At 44.7% G+C, this 23,767-nt stretch overlaps 1 protein-coding gene across 3 annotated transcripts in view; it reads right to left on the bottom strand.

Moving 5' to 3' along the window:
• The window catches only part of arfgef1 (ADP-ribosylation factor guanine nucleotide-exchange factor 1 (brefeldin A-inhibited)), a 375,012-nt gene that overhangs the window by 72,789 nt on the left and 278,456 nt on the right, over positions 1 to 23,767 (bottom strand). For all 3 annotated transcript variants that reach the window (XM_070891344.1, XM_070891351.1, XM_070891358.1), the window contains 3 exons: positions 4,224 to 4,384; positions 3,714 to 3,844; positions 1,841 to 1,970 (listed from right to left, as the gene is read on the bottom strand). In XM_070891344.1, coding sequence (XP_070747445.1) covers positions 1,841 to 1,970; positions 3,714 to 3,844; positions 4,224 to 4,384 — 422 coding nt within the window. The remainder of the gene's footprint in view (positions 1 to 1,840; positions 1,971 to 3,713; positions 3,845 to 4,223; positions 4,385 to 23,767) is intronic.

Here is a 23,767-nt window from a genome sequence, read left to right as displayed (position 1 = left end):
TGCCCGACTTTCGGTGTCGGGTTCGAGGAATGTGCACATGCACACGAGGACAGGGGCCGAGTTCAGGGGGCGGTGGTGCGCATACCTAGGCGTCGGAGTCCAGGGCGCGCAGGTGCAGAAGGACACTCAAAAAAAACTATTGCAAATAACCACTTAAATGTGAGACTCCCAACCTCATAATATTAAAATGGCCAACCTGTGTCTTGGGAGCGGGCTGGCTGCCCAACTCGTCTCGCCTCCATTCAACTCAGAAGTGGGCGGGTTGGGGTCAGGTTTGAGATTCAACATTTTGTTACATCTCATATGACTCCAGCTCACCCATTTTTGGGAGTTAAAATTACCCCGAAAGACCCAGAATTATCACAAGAAGAATGAAAGGTAAATCAGAAGATCTTTTTGAAACATGGAATTCTTTACCATAAGTGGCTACTGAGGCAGAGACTACATCATTTAAAATGATGTGAATAAGTATTTGAAAAAGAATATAAAAGCATAAAGGAAATGAGCCAGGATATAGCATTCGAATAGACAGCTCCAACTGAAGAGCTAGAATCAATGCAGATGAGATGGGTTGAATGGCTTGGTTCTGTACTGTAAACTCTATGGGCCCAAGTTCCCCCAGGAGTTGCTCCTATTTTTTTTGAGCAACTAGTTTTTTTTGGACTACGTTAAAAATCGCAATTCTCCGCATTTAGTTTGCTCCAGTTTAAGTGAGTTAGTTCAGTTTTTTTTCCAAAAGGGGGCATTACCAGCCACTTACGCCTGTTTTGGCCATTTAAGCAAGTTTAGCCAGTGAAAAGTTACTCAAAACTAATTTAGGCCAGCATATGTGTCCACTTTTGTACGCTCAGAAAAACCTTGTGGAGACTTAAGAAATCAACGCAGGTAGCCAGAGAGGGGAAGGGAAGGGAAGTTAGAGGATTTTCCAAAGCACTAAACACCTTCACAACAACATTAAAGAAGCATAAGTACATTTAAAGCACTAAGCACTAAACAAAGCAGTACATTTAAAGCACCAAGCACTAAACAAAGCACAAAAATAAGCATTCAATAACAAATAAAAAATACAAAGAAGCTGAGAGGACCTGCACCAAAACTTACAAAGCACAAAAAGTAATACGCAATTAAATAAGAAATAAAAAATAGAAGTACTACCTTTATGTGAAGGGAAGACAGCGGGCCAGCGATGAGGGAGCCCATTCGGCCAGGGCTAGGGGTGGTAAGACGCACACCGGGAGACTCGACTCAACGCGGCATCCGTCAAGGAGGGAGGAGTGGGGGCAAGAGGGGTACAAATCCTCTGGAAGGTCTGGAAGCCAGCCCCTTGGACTTCAGTATCCTGAGGATCTTGTTCCCAGTAACAAAACGCACCTGGGCAACACCATTGTTATCCCTTAGGATCACACCAATCTGCGATGGGGTCAAGTCCTTCTTTGCCAGCTTGTAAATCTGTTCTTTTGCATCAGGCACTGTTCCCTCGCAGGTCGCGGCGGGGAGCCCATTCGGCCAAGGCTAGGAGCGGCGTGCTTCGGGTCATTCCCACACAGCCTGCAGAGATTCGGGGGCGAGGAGCTACTGCACATGCGCGTGCACTCTAGCGCGCATGTGCAGAGGCGCTGGCACTGTTTTCAGCACCGGGACTTGGCTCCACCCCCCACTGGATGTGGTGTGCTACGCCGAGGCCAAAGACGTCCTGAGGAGTGGGGAGAATACCTAGGTAAGTTTTAGGCGCGGTTTTTGTTCGGAGGTGCGCCGTTCTAAGTGTGGGGGAAAACTTGGGCCCACAGATTCATGCTTTCGAATCAAAAGGATTACACTTAGAGTAACTGCATCTACTTACCTCAGTCTGTTGTTCTGGAAGTTTCATATTGTCAAAGATTCTGAAAACAATCCTGAACAAATCTTGCCACCAATGCTTCTCAAAAGTATGACCATAAGTTTTCATTATTTCAAACATCACAGTTAATCCCCTGTGTCAGGATAAAAAAAAACATGACATCAGACTGATCCTGTATATTTCTAAAATATATGCTTTTATCTGTGTGTCAGAGACCTTAATTAGAGTGATTTTTCATTTATGGAAGTGAAGGTAGCTGTGCACCCCATATGTTACATGAGTGCAATGTAACAGAATCTGCAGGCTAGCTACAATACAGGCAGTGCTAACCATATGGCATTATAGTTTAATCAACCACCAATCACCTCCCCAATTTGAGTATATTATGAAGACTAAACATAAGTGTTTACTTTAATTTTTTGACCAAAGTTAACATTAAATAGCCCACATAAATGAAGGAGTGTTAGCAAGGTCATGTCTAATTATTTTTGTTAAAATATCAGCTCAACACCCTATATTCGAATATTTACTAAATTTCAACTAAGATATTAAAATACTTAACCTGTATTCAATATTTTGATGTTATCTTTTTTCTTTAAAAATCATCTAAAATGAATGTAAAGCTATATACTTACTGTGAATTTTAGCACATCACAGGTCTTCTGTCGTGAAGTATTACTGAGTTCTAAAATGAACCTTGGTGTGCTAAAACACTACACAAATGTATGTGCTTAAAAATACATCTTTAAATTGGCGTTAGTGGGGTTCCCCAACCTGGATCTTGGAAAGCTGGCAGCAACCCCGATGAAAACATGCCGCATTCACCAAGTCTTGTGCATTGAAAGCCCAGGTTCTGGTTAAACCAGGTCAGTGCGGATACTGTCCATAGCAAATCTGGTAGGCTGCACAAGACCCACACTTTTGGAACTACCAGTGCGTACACCCCACCGACACCAATATAAAATCAGCTTCAGTTCATTACTGCTGCCATCAGATTAGGTTTGTGCAATTCCAATTTTACATTACATGGTTTCCAATTACCCCAACTACATAAAAGCAGTTCTGAATAGGACAACATGTTGAGGCACAGAAAAAGTGCCCATCTTTTAATATGGCTCTGGCATAACATAATCCAAACTATCCTTTAGGCTTGCTAATAATTTAATTCTTAGGTTCACTAGATTAGTCCCTGGGATGAGGGGGTTTGCCCATGAGGAGAGATTGAAGAATGAGGTGTGAATTCAATGAAGCACACAAGATTGATCGGGTAGATCTGGCTGCTTAGTCTAGAACTAGTGGACATAGTCTCAGGATAAGGGGTCAAGGGGTTAAGACTGATGAGGAGGAATTTCTTCATTCAGAGGGTTGTGAATCTTTGGAATTCTCTACCCAAAAGGGGTATGAATGCTGAGTCATTGAGTATATTCAAGGGTAAGATAGATAGATTTTTGGACTTGAGGGAAATCAAGGGATATGGGGAATCGGGCGGGAAAGTGAAGTTGAGGTCGAAGATCAGCCACGATCCTATTGAACAGCTCAAAGGCCCATATGGCCTACATCTGCTCCTATTTCTTATGTTCTTAATTAAGGTATCAAGACTTCTGCTGCTCTTTTATTTGTATCCTTCAGAATAAAATGATTTGAAAGGCTAATAGATAATTCCAAGTCGAGTGCGCATTCAAAATTGATAAATTGATACACTAAACAGTTTACAAGCCAAGCACACAGAAATTCGTAAAATATTGAAGTAGCTATACTGTATATAAAATAGGGTGAAAAATATATGCTGCCTATCGACCCTCCACATTTTATCCAACATACCCAATCTATCAGTCTGAAATACTGCTTTACATACTCAAAGAAGAAGGATTCTTACCGTGTTCTTACATCTAATTTGCATCTGTTAATTATGCACGACAACTCGAACAGAATCGGAAACCATCCTCTCACCCATACTCTGTCTTCAGCAGCTACATTCATATCATCACTGGTGTATTCTTTGAATGCCTGTAATATATATTGATTTTAACAATAATTTAAACTACTTGCGAAAACATCTATCCTGAAGAGCATTATGGAAACTTTTCATCCCAAACAAAATGAAAATGGTAATATACAAGATAATCTTTCAGTGCTATTTTTTTCATTCTCACTTTCCCCTCTAAATTAGTCCCCACATCCACACCATCTTCCTCAGTTGAGAAGATCTAACAAAATAGAAGCAATAATAAGCTTCTTAATTTGTGCTGTCAACTCACCCTACTGCAATGACAAACATTTTCACAAAATCAGCCATACCATATTGGAGTCCTCAATGAGATTTTATTTAGAACATTACCATCATCGATAGATCAATATATTAAATTTGCAGTAACTAATGTCTCACCTGTGGTCTCTCTGACACATATTTTGCACAATGACGAATGAGGCGGATTGCTTCCATGCTTGTATCAGGAAAGGCAGCATTGCAGGCAAATTCCGACAAACATTTCACTGCATCTTGAAACGAATCTATTGTTGCTGGAAAATGCTTTGCAAATACATTCACTGAGAAGATAATTTCAAGAGGACAACTTTGAGTTCAATGCTCTTAAAAGCAGAAGTACACCTAAACTCATTATTGTTAAGTTTATTTCAAATTGGCAATTGATAACTTTAATTCAAATGTTTAAATTCCTAATATAATAAAATTCACATTAAGATCTAAACACTTGGAATTAAAATGGGATAATTGTGAATTCACTTACATGGAACATGAGGGGGACTGTTGTGGGGATTAGAAGTGACATTCCGGTGCAGTGGGGCGCTCTGTTGCATCTGAAGTTGTTGGGGCAATGTAAGGAATGGCACCCATTCTAAGCGTGCTTGTTGGGGGTTGCTTGAAGTGTAAAAACTCAGCTCGAGTATAAATTCTTCCTACTCTCCAAAATATATCCCATCACTTCAATAAACCACCCCATAACTTTTTCATGGTTAGCTAATTTGTGCAATAAGAAAATTACATATTGCCCATCACACTCCATTCAGGGTAGGCCATTAATTGCCATCATTTTTCAATTCTGTCCCTCAAATTCATAACTTAATTGACCACTATTATGCATTAAATTTAGCTCATAGGCAAACAAACTGTTCTGCAGAACAATCTGCAGACCGAGCTTTCATTGTATTGGCAAATGTGAAGTAATATCACTCATCAAACAATTATGCACTTTTGCAAGACAGTACCAAAGGATAATGTCTCTTCATATATTCTTTGTCTCCAAATATTACTTATTTTGTTTCAGCTCATCTTATTTTCACTTTATAAATAATTATCCATTTCTCTTTTGTGCATTACCATCTTATCCATTATGTCAGAGAGATCCCATTCATTTGTAAACTGCTTTCGTTGGCTGGGTTGTGTAAATGGATTTCACTTGTCCCAGTTTGAATTTCAAAGCAAAGAGGGGCTACAATATCAAGATTATTTCAGTAATTTATTGCATTTGCAGGCACCAAACAAGTAGAGGCTAGTGGAATACTCTGAATATCCAATTTCAGAAATAAACTTTGCACCACAAACATCTGGTCTAAACCAAGAGTGTTACTTCTACTGTGATCTACTTGAGTTTTGAGATATTTTGTATTTTAGAAACATAGAAACATAGAAAATAGGTGCAGGAGCAGGCCATTCAGCCCTTCTAGCCTGCACCGCCATTCAATGTGTTCATGGCTGAACATGAAACATCAGTACCCCCTTTCTGCTTTCACGCCATACCCCTTGATCCCCCGAGTAGTAAGGACTTCATCTAACTCCCTTTTGAATATATTTAGTGAATTGGCCTCAACTACTTTCTGTGGTAGAGAATTCCACAGGTTCACCACTCTCTGGGTGAAGAAGTTTCTCCTTATCTCGGTCTTAAATGGCTTACCCCTTATCCTTAGACTGTGACCCCTGGTTCTGGACTTCCCCAACATTGGGAACATTCTTCCTGCATCCAACCTGTCCAAACCCGTCAGAATTTTAAACGTTTCTATGAGGTCCCCTCTCACTCTTCTGAACTCCAGTGAATACAAGCCCAGTTGATCCAGTCTTTCTTGATAGGTCAGTCCCACCATCCCGGGAATCAGTCTGGTGAATCTTCGCTGCACTCCCTCAATAGCAAGAATGTCCTTCCTCAAGTTAGGAGACCAAAACTGTACACAATACTCCAGGTGTGGCCTCACCAAGGCCCTGTACAACTGTAGCAACACCTCCCTGCCCCTGTACTCAAATCCCCTCGCTATGAAGGCCAACATGCCATTTGCTTTCTTAACCGCCTGCTGTACCTGCATGCCAACCTTCAATGACTGATGTACCATGACACCCAGGTCTCGTTGCACCTTCCCTTTTCCTAATCTGTCACCATTCAGATAATAGTCTGTCTCTCTGTTTTTACCACCAAAGTGGATAACCTCACATTTATCCACATTATACTTCATCTGCCACGCATTTGCCCACTCACCTAACCTATCCAAGTCACTCTGCAGCCTCATAGCATCCTCCTCGCAGCTCACACTGCCACCCAACTTAGTGTCATCCGCAAATTTGGAGGTACGACATTTAATCCCCTCGTCTAAATCATTAATGTACAGTGTAAACAGCTGGGGCCCCAGCACAGAACCCTGCGGTACCCCACTAGTCACTGCCTGCCATTCCGAAAAGTACCCATTTACTCCTACTCTTTGCTTCCTGTCTGACAACCAGTTCTCAATCCACGTCAGCACACTACCCCCAATCCCATGTGCTTTAACTTTGCACATTAATCTCCTGTGTGGGACCTTGTCGAAAGCCTTCTGAAAGTCCAAATATACCACATCAACTGGTTCTCCTTTGTCCACTTTATTGGAAACATCCTCAAAAAATTCCAGAAGATTTGTCAAGCATGATCTCCCTTTCACAAATCCATGCTGACTTGGACCTATCATGTCACCATTTTCCAAATGCGCTGCTATGACATCCTTAATAATTGATTCCATCATTTTACCCACTACTGAGGTCAGGCTGACCGGTCTATAATTCCCTGCTTTCTCTCTCCCTCCTTTTTTAAAAAGTGGGGTTACATTGGCTACCCTCCACTCGATAGGAACTGATCCAGAGTCAATGGAATGCTGGAAAATGACTGTCAATGCATCCGCTATTTCCAAGGCCACCTCCTTAAGTACTCTGGGATGCAGTCCATCAGGCCCTGGGGATTTATCGGCCTTCAATCCCATCAATTTCCCCAACACAATTTCCCGACTAATAAAGATTTCCCTCAGTTCCTCCTCCTTACTAGACCCTCTGACCACTTTTATATCCGGAAGGTTGTTTGTGTCCTCCTTAGTGAATACTGAACCAAAGTACTTGTTCAATTGGTCTGCCATTTCTTTGTTCCCCGTTATGACTTCCCCTGATTCTGACTGCAGGGGACCTACATTTGTCTTTACTAACCTTTTTCTCTTTACATACCTATAGAAACTTTTGCAATCCACCTTAATGTTCCCTGCAAGCTTCTTCTCGTACTCCATTTTCCCTGCCCTAATCAAACCCTTTGTCCTCCTCTGCTGAGTTCTAAATTTCTCCCAGTCCCCAGGTTCGCTGCTATTTCTGGCCAATTTGTATGCCATTTCCTTGGCTTTAATACTATCCCTGATTTCCCTAGATAGCCACGGTTGAGCCACCTTCCCTTTTTTATTTTTACGTCAGACAGGAATGTACAATTGTTGTAATTCATCCATGCGGTCTCTAAATGTCTGCCATTGCCCATCCACAGTCAACCCCTTAAGTATCATTAGCCAATCTATCTTAGCCAATTCATGCCTCATACCTTCAAAGTTACCCTTCTTTAAGTTCTGGACCATGGTCTCTGAATTAACTGTTTCATTCTCCATCCTAATGCAGAATTCCACCATATTATGGTCACTCTTCCCCAAGGGGCCTCGCACAATGAGATTGCTAATTAATCCTCTCTCATTACACAACAGCCAGTCTAAGATGGCCTCCCCCTTAGTTGGTTCCTCGACATATTGGTCTAGAAAACCATCCCTTATGCACTCCAGGAAATCCTCCTCCACCGTATTGCTTCCAGTTTGGCTAGCCCAATCTATGTGCATATTAAAGTCACCCATTATAACTGCTGCACCTTTATTGCATGCACTCCTAATTTCCTGTTTGATGCCCTCCCCAACATCACTACTACTGTTTGGAGGTCTGTACACAACTCCCACTAACGATTTTTGCCCTTTAGTGTTCTGCAGCTCTACCCATATAGATTCCACATCATCCAAGCTAATGTCTTTCCTAACTATTGCATTAATCTCCTCTTTAACCAGCAATGCTACCCCACCTCCTTTTCCTTTTATTCTATCCTTCCTGAATGTTGAATACCCCTGGATGTTGAGTTCCCAGCCCTGATCATCCTGGAGCCACGTCTCCGTAATCCCAATCACATCATATTTGTTAACATCCATTTGCACAGTTAATTCATCCACCTTATTGCGGATACTCCTTGCATTAAGACACAAAGCCTTCAGGCTTGCTTTTTTAACACCCTTTGTCCTTCTCGAATTTTGCTGTACAGTTGCCCTTTTTGTTCTTTGCCTTGGGTTTCTCTGCCGTCCACTTTTCCTCATCTCCTTTCTGTCTTTTGCTTTTGCCTCATTTTTGTCTCCCTCTGTCTCCCTGCATAGGTTCCCATCCCCCTGCCATATTAGTTTAACTCCTCCCCAACAGCACTAGCAAACACTCCCCCTAGGACATTGGTTCCGGTCCTGCCCAGGTGCAGACCGTCCGGTTTGTACTGGTCCCACCTCCCCCAGAACCGGTTCCAATACCCCAAGAATTTGAATCCCTCCCTGCTGCACCACTGCTCAAGCCATGTATTCATCTGCGCTATCCTGCGATTCCTACTCTGACTAGCACGTGGCACTGGTAGCAATCCCGAGATTACTACTTTTGAGGTCCTACTTTTTAATTTAGCTCCTAGCTCCTTAAATTCTTTTCGTAGGACCTCATCCCTTTTTTTACCTATGTCGTTGGTACCAATGTGCACCACGACAACTGGCTGTTCTCCCTCCCATTTCAGAATGTCCTGCACCCGCTCCGAGACATCCTTGACCCTTGCACCAGGGAGGCAACATACCATCCTGGAGTCTCGGTTGCGTCCGCAGAAACGCCTATCTATTCCCCTCACCATCGAATCCCCTATCACTATCGCGCTCCCAATCTTTTTCCTGCCCTCCTTTGCAGCAGAGCCACCTACGGTGCCATGAACTTGGCTGCTGCTGCCCTCCCCTGATGAGTCATCCTCCCCAACAGTACTCAAAGCAGTGTATCTGTTTTGCAGGGGGATGACCACAGGGGACCCCTGCACTATCTTTCTTGCACTGCTCTTCCTGCTGGTCTTCCATTCCCTATCTGGCTGTGGACCCTTCTCCTGCGGTAAGACCAACTCACTACACGTGATACTCACGTCATTCTCAGCATCGTGGATGCTCCAGAGTGAATCCACCCTCAGCTCCAATTCCGCAACGCGGACCGTCAAGAGCTCGAGGCGGATACACTTCCCACACACGTAGCACTCAGGGACACCGGAAGTGTCCCCGAGTTCCCACATGGTACAGGAGGAGCATATCACGTGACCGAGCTCTCCTGCCATGTCTTAACCTTAGATACCCTTAAATTGGTAATAACAATGTTACAGTTCACTTACTGATATAAAAAATAAAAGCAGGAATTGAGATGAGAAAAGTTTTATAATCTAGTGAAATCTTTTGAGTTTGCTTTTTCTTTTGTTTAATTTTATTTCTCAATAAACTTGATTTGCAGTTGTAGCCTGTGATACAATGAACAGAGAGCGGGAGGTCGAGTATGGCATAGACCCGAGTGGAGACAGCAGCGAGGAGGCAGCAGAATATAAATAGAGAACAGCGTGTCGAGGGGAAAAAATCCAGGAGTGATGTTACAGGATAGCTTGTAACTGGTTGGTGAAGGTCACACAATTTTTTTCTCTATCCAAGTTTGGGGTTGGGGTTAAATAGCTGGTTAGGGATAAAGCAGGAGCGAGCAGAGCAGTAGCTGTTAATACTATATTAAATTAGTAACTTAATAATATATCAATATCGGGAGGGCGGTGAGTGGGCAGGCCCCGTGAGGTCGGCGAGTGGGCAGGCCCCGTGAGGTCGGCGAGTGGGCAGGCCCCATGAGGTCGGCGAGTGGGCAGGCCCCGTGAGGTCGGCGAGTGGGCAGGCCCCGTGAGGTCGGCGAGTGGGCAGGCCCCGTGAGGTCGGCAGGCCCCGTGAGGTCGGCGAGTCGGCAGGCCCCGTGAGGTCGGCAGGCCCCGAGGTCGGCGAGTCGGCAGGCCCCGTGAGGTTGGCGAGTCAGGAGTTTGGAGGCCGTGAGTTCGGAGGCCGGTGAGGTGAGTTGGTAAGTAGCTCTCTTTTCTCTATTTCTTTTTAAGTAGGTTCGGAGTTCGGAGGCAGAGAGGTCGGGAGGCTACAGAGGTCGGTGAGTTCGGGAGGCCACTGAGGTCGGTGAAGTGAGTACCTCTCTTTTCTCTATTTCTTTTTAAGTAGATTTTAAACTAGATAAGATTAACTAGAGGGATGGCAATGCAGCTCAGTTCTATGGAGTGCACATCCTGCGGCATGTGGGAAGTCCTGGACGCTTCGCGCAGCCGAGACAACTATTTTGGAGCTGGAGCAGTGGGTGGAGTCAATAAGGTGCATCCGCGAGGCTGAGAACTACGTGGATAGCACATTTCAGGAGGTGGTCACGCCGCAGCTTAAAGGCGTGCAGGTAGAGGGGAAGTGGGTGACCACCAGATGTAGTAAGTGTGCTAGGCAGGTAGCGTCGAAGTCCCCCCATGAGTCCATCTCGGGGGGGGGGGGGCGGGTGGAGGGTAAAAAGCTGGAGATCGTGGTCCATATCGGGACCAACGAAGTAGGTAAAGTAAGGGATGAGGTCCTATAGGAAGAATTCAGGGAGCTAGGAAGAAAATTAAAGGGTAGGATCTCAAAGGTAGTAATCTCCGGGTTACTACCAGTGCCACGTGCTAATGAGTATAAGAATATAAGGATGGAAAGTTGGTGTGGAAGGGAGGGCTTTAAATTCTTGAGGCATTGGGACCACTTCTGGGGAGATGGGATCTGTACAAACTGGCCGGGTTGCACCAATATCCTCACAGGGAGTTTTGCTAGTGCTGTTGGGGAGACTTTAAACTAGCTTGGCAGGGGGATGGGAACCTGAGAACGAATTCAAAAAGGAAGGAAGTAAAGCTGAAATTGGATAGCAAGAATCTAGAAAGCGAATCTGTAAGACAGAGGAAATAGGGTTTAGTAAGTAGTAAGCAAGGAGTTCTTCCTGTGCTGAATGGTATATATTTTAATGCAAGGAGTATAGCGAATAAGGTGGATGAGCTAAGAGCACAGGTAGTCACTTGGGAGTATGACATTATAGCTATTACAGAAACAAGGCTGGAAGAGGGGCAGGTTTGGCAGATCAATATTCGTGGCTACAGGATTTTTAGACAATATAGGGAGCGGGGTAAAAAGGGGCCGGGGGGGGAGGGGGGGGGGTTGCGGTACTGATTAAAGAAAATATTACAGCAGTGAGGAGGGATGATATGTTGGAGGGATCATCAAATGAGGCCATATGGGTCGAATTGAAAAATAAAAAAGGGGCGATCACACTACTGGGTGTGTATTATAGTCCCCCAAACAGTGGGAGGGAGATAGAGGAACAAATATGTGGGCAAATTGCTGTGTAGTCCAAAAACCACAGGGTAGTAATAGTAGGGGATTTTAACTATCCAAATATTGATTGGGACAAATTTAGTGTGAAGGATATAGAGGATGCGGAATTCTTGAAATGCATCAAGAGAACCTTTTTAGTCAGTATGTAGCAAGCCCAACACGAGAGGGGGCAGTCTTGGATTTAGTTTTGGGGAATGAAGCTGGGCAGGTTGAAGGGGTATTAGTGGGAGAGCACTTGGGTGCCAGTGACCATAATTCAGTCAGATTCAAGTTGGTTATGGATAAGGACAAGAATAGGCCTGGAATAAAAGTTCCGAATTGGGGAAAAGCTAATTTTGCTAAGTTAAGGAGTGATTTGGCCATGGTGGACTGGAAACAGCTATTAGTGGGTAAATCGGTGTCGGAACAATGGGAGGCATTTAAGGAGGAGATCCGGAAGGCTCAGGCCAAGCACGTGCCCTTTAGGAAAAAGGCTGGGAAAAATAATTCTAGAGCCCCTTGGATATCTAGGGACTTACAGGGGAGGATTAAGAAAAAAAGGGACGCTTATGTCATATATCAACGACTAAATACTATAGAATCTTTAGAGAAATATAGAAAGTTAAGAGGCAAAATTAAAAAGGATATTAGGAATGCTAAGTGAGAGCATGAAAAATTCTTGACCAGTAAAATTAAGGAAAACTCTAAGATGTTCTATAAATATATTAAGAGTAAGAGAGTAAATAAAGAAAGGGTAGGGCCTTATAGAGAACATGAGGGTAATCTTTGTGTGGAGACGGAAGATGTTGGGAGGGTTCTTAACAAATATTTTGCATCTGTTTTCATAAAGGAAAGGGGCAATGCAGATACTGCTATCGAGGAAGAGTGTGATATTCTGGATGAAATAAATATGGAGGGGAAGTATTAAAGGGTTTAACAGCTTTGAAAGTAGATAAGTCCCCAGGCCCAGATGAAATGCATCCCAGGCTGTTGAGCGAAGTAAAAGAGGGAATAGCAGAGGCCTTGACCATCATTTTCCAGTCCTCTTTGGATCTGGGCATGGTGCCGGAGGATTGGAGGATGGCTAATGTAGTACCCTTGTTTAAGAAGGGAGAAAGGAATAGGCTGAGTAATTACAGACCTGTCAGCCTAACCTCAGTGGTGGGAAAATTACTGGAAAAAATCTTGAAAGACAGGATAAATCTGCATTTGGAAAGGCAAGGATTAATTAGGCACAGTCAGCACGGATTTGTTAAGGGAAGATCGTGTCTTGACTAACCTGATTGAATTTTTTGAGGAGGTAACCAAGAAGGTTGATAAGGGTAATGCATACTATGTAGTGTATATGGACTTTAGCAAAGCTTTTGATAAGGTCCAACATGGTAGACTGGTCATGAAGGTTAAAGCCCATGGAATACAGGGCAAAGTGTCAAGTTGAATCCAAAATTGGCTTGGAGGTAGGAAGCAAAGGGTAATGATTGATGGATGTTTGTGTGACTGGAAGGATGTTTCCAGTGGGGTTCCGCAAGGCTCAGTACTGGGACCCTTGTTTTTTGTGGTATAGATCAATGATTTAGATTTGAATATAGGGAGTATGATTAAGAAGTTTGCAGACGACATTAAAATTGGCTATATGATTGACAATAAAGAGGAAAGTCATGGGCTGCAGGAGGATATCAATCTACTGGTCGGGTGGGCAGAGCAGTGGCAAAATGGAATTTAATTCAGAGAAGTGTGAGGTAATGCACTTTGGGAGGGCTAATAAGGAAAGGGTATACACATTAAGTGGTAGGCCATTTAATAGGGTAGCTGAACAAAGGAACCTTGGAGTGCTTGTCCACAGATCCCTGAAAGTAGCAGGCCAGGTGGTTAAGGTGGTTAAGAAGGCATAAGAAGGCCGAGGCATTGAATATAATAGCAGGGAGGTTATGCTTAAATTGTATAATACTTTGGTTAGGCCACAGCTGGAGTATTGCGTGCAGTTCTGGTCACCGTATTATAGGAAGGACGTGATTGCACTAGAGATGGTGCAGAGGATGCTGCCTGGAATGGAGAATCTTAGTTATGAGGACAGATTGGATAGGCTGGGTTTGTTCTCATTGGAACAGAGGAGGTTGAGAGGAGAGAGGGCTTCAAATTCCTGGGCAGTGCGATCGGTTCTGGGACCTGTACAAGCCAGACGGGTTGCACCTCAACAGGGGCCGGAACCAATATCTTCGTGAGAAGGTTTGCTAGTGCTATTGGGGAGGGTTTACACTAATTTGGCAGGGAGGTGGGCACCAGAATGTAACATTAGAAAGGGGAAATAAAGTGCTTCGGGATTAGGAGAGGCAGAGAGCACTAATGTAAGAAATAGTAAGGTATTAGGTGGGTCCAACTAAGAGAGAATACAGGATGGTCCAAGATGGGTTTACAGTATATGTATATGTATATGAACGCATGAAGCGTAGTAAACAAGGCAAGTAAGCTGCGGCACAAATAGCCACAAATATAATGTTGTGACAATAACTGAGACCTGGCTCAAAATAGGGCAGGATTGGGTATTAAATATTGCTGGTTATAAGGTGTTCAGGAAAGATAGGGAAGGAAAGCTAGGAGGTGGTGTGGCAGTATTGGTTAAGGGGAATGTTAACAGTGCTGGCGAGGGAGGATGTCCTGGAGAGATCAAGGATAGAATCTACATGGCTAAAGATAAGAAATAATAGAGGTGTCATTACACTACTAGGTGTATTCTATAGATCACCAAATAGTGGTAAGGATGTTGTGTCCAGGCCACCAAATAGTAGTAGAGAGGTTGGGGACAGTATCAAACAAGAAATAAGGGATGTGTGCAATAAAGGTACAGCAGTAATCATGGGCGACTTTAATCCATATATTGATTGGGCTAACCGAACTGGTAGCAATGCGGTGGAGGAGGATTTCCTGGTGTATTAGGGATGGTTTTCATGTTGAGGAACCAACCAGAGAGCTGGCCATCCTAGACTGGGTGATGTGTAACGAGAAGGGATTAATTAGCAATCTTGTTGTGCGAGGCCCCTTGGGGAAGAGTGACCATAATATGGTAGAATTCTTTATTAAGATGGAGAGTGACACAGTTAATTCAGAAACTAGGGTCCTGAACTTAAGAAAAGGTAACTTTGATGGTATGAGGTGCGAATTGGCTAGATTAGACTGGCAAATGATACTTAAAGGGTTGACGGTGGATAAGCAATGGCAAACCTTTAAAGATCATATGGATGAACTTCAACAATTGTACATCCCCGTCTGGAGTAAAAATAAAACGGGGAAGGTGGCTCAACCGTGGCTAACAAGGGAAATTAAGGATAGTGTTAAATTCAAGGAAGAGGCATACAAATTAGCCAGAAAAAGTAGCAAGCCAGAGGACTGGGAGAAATTTAAAGTACAGCAGAGGAGGACAAAAGGTTTAATTAAGAGGGGGAAAATAGAGTACGAGAGGAAGCTTGCCGGAAACATAAAAAGCTTCTATAGATATGTGAAGAGAAAAAGATTAGTGAAGACAAACGTAGGTCCCTTGCAGTCGGATTCGGGTGAATTTATAATGGGAACAAAGAAATGGCAGACCAATTGAACAAGTACTTTGGTTCTGTCTTCACAAAGGAAGACACAAATAACCTTCCGGATGTACTAGGAGTCCGAAGGTCTAGTGAGAAGGAGGAACTGAAGGATATTCTTATTAGGCGGGAAATTGTGTTAGGGGAAATTGGCGGGATTGAAGGCCGATAAATCCCCAGAGCCTGATAGTCTGCATCCCAGAGTACTTAAGGAAGTGACCCTAGAAATAGTGGATGCATTGGTGATAATTTTCCAACAGTCTATTGACTCTGGATCAGTTCCTATGGACTGGAGGGTTGCTAATGTAACACCACTTTTTAAAAAAAAGAGGGAGAGAAAAAACGGGTAATTATAGACCAGTTAAGCCTGACATCAGTAGTGGGGAAAATGTTGGAATCAATCATTAAGGATGAAATAGCAGCACATTTGGAAAGCAGTGATAGGATTGGTCCAACATGGATTTATGAAGGGGAAATCATGCTTGACAAATCTTCTGGAATTTTTTGAGGATATAACTAGTAGAGTGGACAGGGGAGAACCAGTGGATGTGATGTATTTGAACTTTCAAAAGGCTTTTGACAAGGTCCCACACAAGAGATTGGTGTGCAAAATCAAAGCACATGGTAGTGGGGGTAATGTACTGACGTGGATAGAGAACTGGTTGGCAGACAGGAAGCAGAGAGTCGGGATTAACGGGTCCTTTTCAGAATGGCAGGCAGTGACTAGTGGAGTGCCGCAGGGCTCAGTGCTGGGACCCCAGCTCTTTACAATATATATTAATGATTTAGATGATGGAATTGAGTGTAATATCTGCAAGTTTGCAGATGACGCTAAACTGGGTGGCGGTGTGAGCTGTGAGGAGGACGCTAAGAGGCTGCAGGGTGATTTGGACAGGTTAGGCGAGTGGGCCAATACATGGCAAATGCAGTATAATGTGGATAAATGTGAGGTTATCCACTTTGGGGGCAAAAACACAAAGGCAGAATATTATCTGAATGATGGCAGATTTGGAAAAGGGGAGGTGCAGCGAGACCTGGGTGTCATGGTTCATCAGTCATTGAAGGTTGGCATGCAGGTACAGCAGGTAGTTAAGAAGGCAAATGGTATGTTGGCCTTCATCGCTAAGGAATTTGAGTATAGAAGCAGGGAAGTCTTACTGCAGTTGTACAGGGCCTTGGTGAGGCCTCACCTGGAATATTGTGTTCAGTTTTGGTCTCCTAATCTGAGGAAGGACATTCTTGCTCTTGAGGGAGTGCAGCGAAGGTTCACCAGACTGATTCCCGGGATGGCAGGACTGACATATGAGATCATCAACTGGGCCTGTATTCACTGGAGTTGAGAAGAATGAGAGGGGATCTCATAGAAACATATAAAATTCTGACGGGACAGGACAGGTTAGATGCAGGAAGAATGTTCCCAATTTTGGGGAAGTCCAGAACCAGGGGACACAGTCTAAGGATAAGGGGTAGGCCATTTAGGACTGAGATGAGGAGGAACTTCTTCACTCAGATTGTCAACCTGTGGAATTCCCTACCGCAGAGAGTTGTTGATGCCAGTTCATTGGATATATTCAAGAGGGAGTTAGATAAAGGGATCAAGGGGTATGGAGAGAAAGCAGGAACAGGGTAGTGAAGGAATTATCAGCCATGATCTTATTGAATGGTGGTGCAGACTCGAAGGGCCGGATGGCCTACTCCTGCACCTATTTTCTATGTTTCTATGGGCCCAAGTTTCCACACGCCTCCTACCCCCCCCACGGGAAGAACGGGCGCCTCCTACCCCCCCCTCCTGCGGGAAAGAACGGGTGCCTCCTCTCCCCACCCCCCCGCGGGAAGAACGGGCGCCTCCCCCCCCCCCGTGGGAAGAACGGGCGCCTCCTCTCCCCTCCCCACCTCCCCGCGGGAAGAACGGGCGCCTCCCCCCCCCCCGTGGGAAAGAACGGACGCCTCCTCTCCCCTCCCCCCCCCACCCCTTGCGGGAAGAACGGGCGCCTCAGGCTGACTGCAGCATTCTCTGTGCCTGAAGCACTTTCACACAGGTATTTATTTAATCTTTTCTTTGCTTATAAATGTTTATTCAGGTTGGATTTATTTGTATAATATTTGTAGAAGTATAAATAAGGATTTATTGTAGAATTTAATGAGTTCCCTTCCCCCACCCCCCCCCCCACCTCCACCTCCACCTCGTTCTGGACGCCTAATTTGTAACCTGCGCCTGATTTTTTAGTGTAGAACAGGTTTTTTCAGTTCTACAAAAATCTTCACTTGCTCCATTCTAAGTTAGTTTGGAGTACGTTTTCACTGTGGAAACTTTGGAATCAGGCGTCAGTGGCCGGACACGCCCCCTTTTGAAGAAAAAATTCTGTTCCAAAGTAGAACTGTTCTACCTGACTAGAACTGCAGGAAAAAAAATGTGGAGAATTGCGATTTCTAAGATAGTCCGTTCTCCACCAGTTGCTCCTAAAAATCAGGCGCAAATCATGTGGAAACTTGGGCCCAATGTTTCTATATGGATGAGAAAATTTGTAGAGAAATTACAGAGAGGCGCAAGAACTACAGAGTAACATTAATGGGGGACTTCAACTATCCTAATTTGGACTGAGATCATAATAGTGTAAAGGGCAGAGAAGGAGAAACATTTCTGAAGTGTGTTCAGGAGAACTTTCTTGATCACTATGTTTCCGGCCCAACGAGGGAGGAGGTATTGCTGAATCTGGTTCTGGGGAATGAGGTAGGTCAAGTGGAGCAAGTGTCAGTAGGTGAACATTTAGGGAACAGTGATCATAGTATCATAAGGTTTAGATTAGCAACGGAAAAGGACCGGGAGCAATCTAGAGTAAAAATGTTTAACTGGGGGAAGGCCAATTTCAGTGGAATGAGAACAGATCTGGCCCAGGTAAACTGTAATCAAAGGTTGGCAGGCAAAACTGTATTGGAACAATGGGCTGCCTTTAAAGAGAAAATAGTTCGGGTGCAGTTGAAGTACATTTCCATGAGCAGGAAAGGTAGGGCAATTAAAGTCAGAGCTCCCTGGATAATGAAACAGATAGAGAATATGATGAAGCAGCATAAAAAAGAGCACATATGACAGATATCAGTTTGCAAATACATCTGAGAATCAGGCTATATATAGAAAGGTCAGAGGAAAAGTGAAAAAGAAAATAAGAGGGACAAAGATAGGGTTTGGGAATAGAATGGCAGCCAACATAATAGGTGATCCAAAAATCTTCTATAGGCATATAAATCGTAAAAGGGTAATAAGAGGAGGGGTGGGGCTGATTCGGGACCAATAAGGAGACCTATGCATGGAGGCAGAGGTACTAAATGAGTACTTTGCATCTGCCTTCACCAAGGAAGAGGATTCTGCCATATACATAGTGAAGGAGGAGGTAATGGAGATACTTGGTAGGATAAAAATTGATCAAGAAGCGGTATTAGAAAGGCTGGTTGTGCTTAAAATAGATGAGGGAATTGAGGGCGGAAATCGCGGAGGTACTGGCCATAATCTTTCAATCCTTCCTAGATACAGGGGTGATGCCAGAGGACTGGAGAATTGCAAAGGTCACACCATTGTTCAAAAAAGGGTGTAAAGATAAACCCAGCAATTGCGGGCCAGTCAGTTTAACCTCAGTAGTGGGGAAGCTTTTAGAAACAGTAATCGGGGCCAAAATTAACAGTCACTTGGATAGGGTTGGATGAATCAAAGAAAGCCAGCATAGATTTGTTAAAGGCAAATAGTGCTTAACCAACTTGATCGAGTTTTTTGATAAGGTAATAGAGAGGGCTGATGAGGGTAATGCAGTTGACATGGATTTCCAAAAGGCGTTCGACAAAGTGCCACATAATAGGCTTCCCAGCAAAATTGAAGCCCATAGAATAATTCCAGGATATGAAATTGGCTAAGTGACAGGAAACAGAGAGTGGTGGTGAACATTGTTTTTCAGAGTGATGTTCCCCAGGGGTCGGATCTAGGACCCACTACTTATATTAATGACTTGGACGTGGGTGTACAGGGCACAATTTCAAAATTTACAGATGATACAAAACTTGGAAGTATAGTGAACAGTGAGGAGGAGAGTGATAGACTTCAGGAAGACACAGAAAGGCTGGTGAAATAGGCAGACACGTGGCAGATGACATTTAACGCAGAAAAGTGTGAAATTTGGGATGAAAGAATGAGGAGAGGACAATCCTAAAGGGGGTGAACGAACAGACACGCCTGGGGTTATGTGTGCATAAATCGTTGAAGGTGGCAGAGCAGGTTTAAAAAGGCTTACGGGATCCTGGGCTTCATAAATAGAGATATAGGGCCCAAATTTGGCCCTCTGTTTAAAACCGCGCACCTTCGAGCCCCCCGCCGACTTTGTACCTTAAAAGCTGCGCCGAAAAAACTTGCTACGATCATGGCTACCTGTGGAGCTGGCGTGGCGTGTACTGAAGAGAGAGGGGGGGACGGGACAGTGCTAGGTCCCGACGCTGAAAACAGTGCCGGGACCTCTGCGTCTGCGCGCATGTGCAGTAGCTCCTGGCAGGCCATTTCGGCAAGCGCGCTGCAGGCTATGTGGGAGGGGCCGAAGCACGTCGTCCCAAGCCCTGGCCGAATGGGCTCCCTCATTGGCGGCCCGCTGCGTTCCCTAAGGTAGGAGTTCTATCTTTTATTTGTTACTTACTGATTGATTTTGGTGCTTTAGGTGCAGGGTTCCTTCAATTTTTTTCATTATTTATTGATTGCTTATTACTTTGGTCTTGGTGCTTTAGGTGCAGGGTTGCTTCGATTTTATTTGTTAATTAATTGCTCATTACTTTTTGTGCTTTGTTTGGTGCTTGATGGTGCTTGAAATGTAGTTACTTGCGCCGATTCCATAACTGTAAGTAAGGTCTTTCTGTGCGGACAAAAGTGGACACATACGCTGCCCTAAGTTAGTTTAACACAACTTTTTTCTGGCCAAATTGGCATAAATGGTGTAAGTGACTGGGAACGCCCCCTTTTGAAAAAAAAATGGCCTAACAAAAAACCTAACTAACTCACTTACACTGGCGCAAATTAAATAGCCATATTTGCAACTTTTAAGATACACCAGAAAAATCAAGTTACATCAAAAAAAAACGGTGCAATTCATGGGGAAATTTGGCCCATTGAGTGCAAAAATGTGGAAATTATGATAAACCTGTATAAAACACTGGTTCGACCCCAACTGCAGTACAGTGTCCAATTCTGGGCACCACACTTTAGGAAGAATGTGAAGGCCTTCGAGAAGGTGCAGAAAAGATTTACAAGAATGATTCCAGGAATGAGGGATTTTAATTACGTTGATAGACTGGAGAAGCTGGGGTTGTTCTCCATGGAGCAGTGTAGATGGAGAGGAGATTTGATAAAGGTGTTCAAAATCATGAGGGGTCTGGACAGAGTAGATAGAGAAACTGTTCCCATTGGCAGAAAGGGTCGAGAACCAGGGGACAGAGAGTTAAGGTGATTGGCAAAAGAACCAAAGGCGACGTTAAAAAAAAACTTTTTTACGTAGCGAGTGGTTAAGATCTGGAATGCACTGCCTGCAGACTCATTTTCATCTTTCAAAAGGAATTGGATAAGTATCTGAAGGAAAAAAAAATGCAGGGCTAGAGGGAAAAGGAAGAGGAGTGGGACCAGCTGAGAGTCGGCATGGGCTCGACCGGCCGAACTGCCTTCTTCTGTGCTGTAACCATTCCATATCAGTTGGAGAGATGCACACTGTTATATATGTAAACCTGTAAATACCTTGTGTAACCACCAGAGGGCTCATCCCCTGGAGTCCCAAAGGATCCCACAATCCCTTGGGAGCACCTGTACTTAAGGAAGCCTCACAGGCTAGAGAGGCACTCTGGAGACCTGTAATAAAAGACTACGGTCACACTTTTACTTTGAGCTGACAGTGTCTGGTCAGACTCTTTATTCATACATAACAACTGGCGACGAGATACAGATGACGAACCCAATGATGCAGAGAACAGTGGGCATCCTGGAGAAATATTCAGAGGGAGATGATTGGGAAACCTTCGTGGAGCGACTCGACCAATACTTCGTGACCAACGAGCTGGAAGGAGAAGCAAACGCTGCCAAAGGGCGATTCTCCTCACCGTCTGCGGGGCACCAACGTATGGCCTCATGAAAAATCTGCTTGCTCCAGCGAAACCCAGAGCGAAATCGTACGATGATTTGTGCACACTGGTCCGGGAGCATCTGAACCCAAAGGAAAGAGTTCTGATGGCGAGTACCGGTCCTACAAGTACAAATGGTCTGAAGGCCAGGAAGTGGCGAGCTATGTCGCCGAGCTAAGTTGCCTTGCAGGACATTGTGAATTTGAAGGACATTTGGAGCACATGCTCAGGGACTTCTTTGTACTTGGCATTGGCCATGAAGTGATACTTCGCAAACTATTGACTGCAGAGACCCCAACCTTAAGTAAAGCCACAGCAATAGTCCAGGCATTCATTGCCACCAGTGACAATATCAAGTAAATCTCTCAGCACGCAAGTGCTGCTACAAGTACTGTGAACAAAGTAATGTTGTTTTCGAATCGCAACGTACAGGACAGGCCTCACATGCCTGCAGCTGCACATCCGCAGATGTCTCAGAGTCCACCATCAAGGGTAATGAATGCTAGGCCATTAACACCTTGTTGGCCCTGCGGGGGTGATCATCGTTTCCATTCATGCCGCTTCAAAGGATACGTTTGCAAGGGCTGTGGAACAATGGGAAATCTCCAACGTATGTGCAGGTGAGCTGCAACCCTGCTAATCCTGCAAACCACCATGTTGCAGAGGACAGATCCATGGCGGATCACGACGAACCAGAGCCTCAGACCGAGGAGGCAGAGGTATATGGGGTACACACATTTACCACAAAGTGTCCCCTGATAATGCTGAAGGTTGAATTAAACGGACTCCCGGTGTCAATGGAGCTGGGCACCCGTGCGAGCCAGTCCATTATGAGCAAAAAGACTTTCGATAAATTGTGGTGCAGCAAGGCTTCAAGGCCAGTCCTGACTCCCATTCGCACTAAACGGAGAAATAACACAAAGGAACTGATTCCCATAATCGGCAGTTCTACTGCAAAGGTCTCCTACGATGGAGCGGTGCACAAGCTATCATTCTGGGTGGTATCAGGCGATGGTCCGACACTGCTCGGCAGGAGTTGGCTGGGAAAGATACGCTGGAACTGGGACGACGTCCGAGCGCTCTCGTCCATCGACGACACTTCGTGTGCCCACGTCTTAAACAAATTCCCCTCGCTGTTCGAACCAGGCATCGGGAAGTTTCAAGGAGCAAAAGTGCAGATCCACCTAATTCCGGGGGCGCGACGCATCCATCATAAGGCGAGAGCAGTACCGTACATGATGAGAGAGAGGATGAAGAGCGAGCTGGATCGGCTGCAACGAGAGGGCATCACTTCGCACATCGAATTCAACGAGTGGGCCAGTCCGATTATTCCAGTCCTCAAGGGAGACCGTCAGAATCTGTGGTGATTACAAAGTATCAATCGTTTCTCCCTGCAGGATCACTACCCACTACCAAAGGCAGACGACCTTTTTGCAACGCTGGCGGGAGGAAAGACGTTCACGAAGCTGGACTTGACCTCGGGCTACATGATGCAGGAGCTGGAGGAACCATTGAAGGGCCTCAACTGCATCAACACATGCAAAGGTCTCTTCATTTACAACAGATGCCCGTTTGGGATTCGATCATATTCCAGAAAAACATGGAAAGCTTACTGAAGTCGGTCCCGCGCACTGTGGTCTTCCAGGACGATATCTTGGTTACAGGTCGGGACACAGTCGAGCATCTGCAGAACCTGGAGGAGGTTCGTAGTCGGCTCAATCGCGTGGGGCTCAGGTTAAAACGCTCGATGTGCGTTTTCCTGGCGCCTGAAGTTGAGTTCCTGGGGAGAAGAATCGCGGCGGACGGCATCAGGCCCACCGATTCAAAGACGGAGGCAATCGAGAACGCACCAAGGCCACAGAACATGACGGAGCTTCGGTCGTTTCTCGGACTCCTGAACTACATTGGTAACTTCTTACTAGGTCTCAACACATTGTTAGAACCACTGCACGCCTTACTGCGTAAAGGAGACGAATGGATATGGAGTAAAAGCCAAGAAAATGCCTTTGTAAAAGCTAGAAAACTGTTATGCTCAAACAAATTGCTTGTATTTAATGATCCATGTAAGCATTTGGTACTAGCATGTGATGCATCGTCATACGTTGTCGAGTGTGTATTGCAAGAAGCTAATGAATCTGGGAAATTGCAACCGGTTGCTTATGTATACAGAAGTCTGTCTAAGGCTCAGAGGGCCTACAGCACGATTGAAAAAAGAAGCGTTAGCGTGTGTTTATGGGGTAAAAAAAACACATCAATATCTGTTTGGGTTCAAATTTGAATTGGAGACTGACCATAAGCCACTGATATCCCTCTTTTCTGAAAGTAAGGGGATAAATACGAATGCATCGGCCCGCATCCAGAGATGGGCGCTCACGTTGTCCGCATACAACTACGCCATCCGCCACAGGCCAGGCACAGAAAACTGCTGATGCTCTCTGTCGGCTGCCATTGCCCACCACGAGGGTGGAAATGGCACAGCCCGCAGATTTAG

Source organism: Pristiophorus japonicus, chromosome 1 (assembly GCF_044704955.1).
Source record: "Pristiophorus japonicus isolate sPriJap1 chromosome 1, sPriJap1.hap1, whole genome shotgun sequence".
NCBI classification, from domain to species: Eukaryota; Metazoa; Chordata; class Chondrichthyes; family Pristiophoridae; genus Pristiophorus; species Pristiophorus japonicus.
Note: the sequence above shows the minus strand (reverse complement) of the source record. Positions and strands in the feature narration are given on the sequence as shown.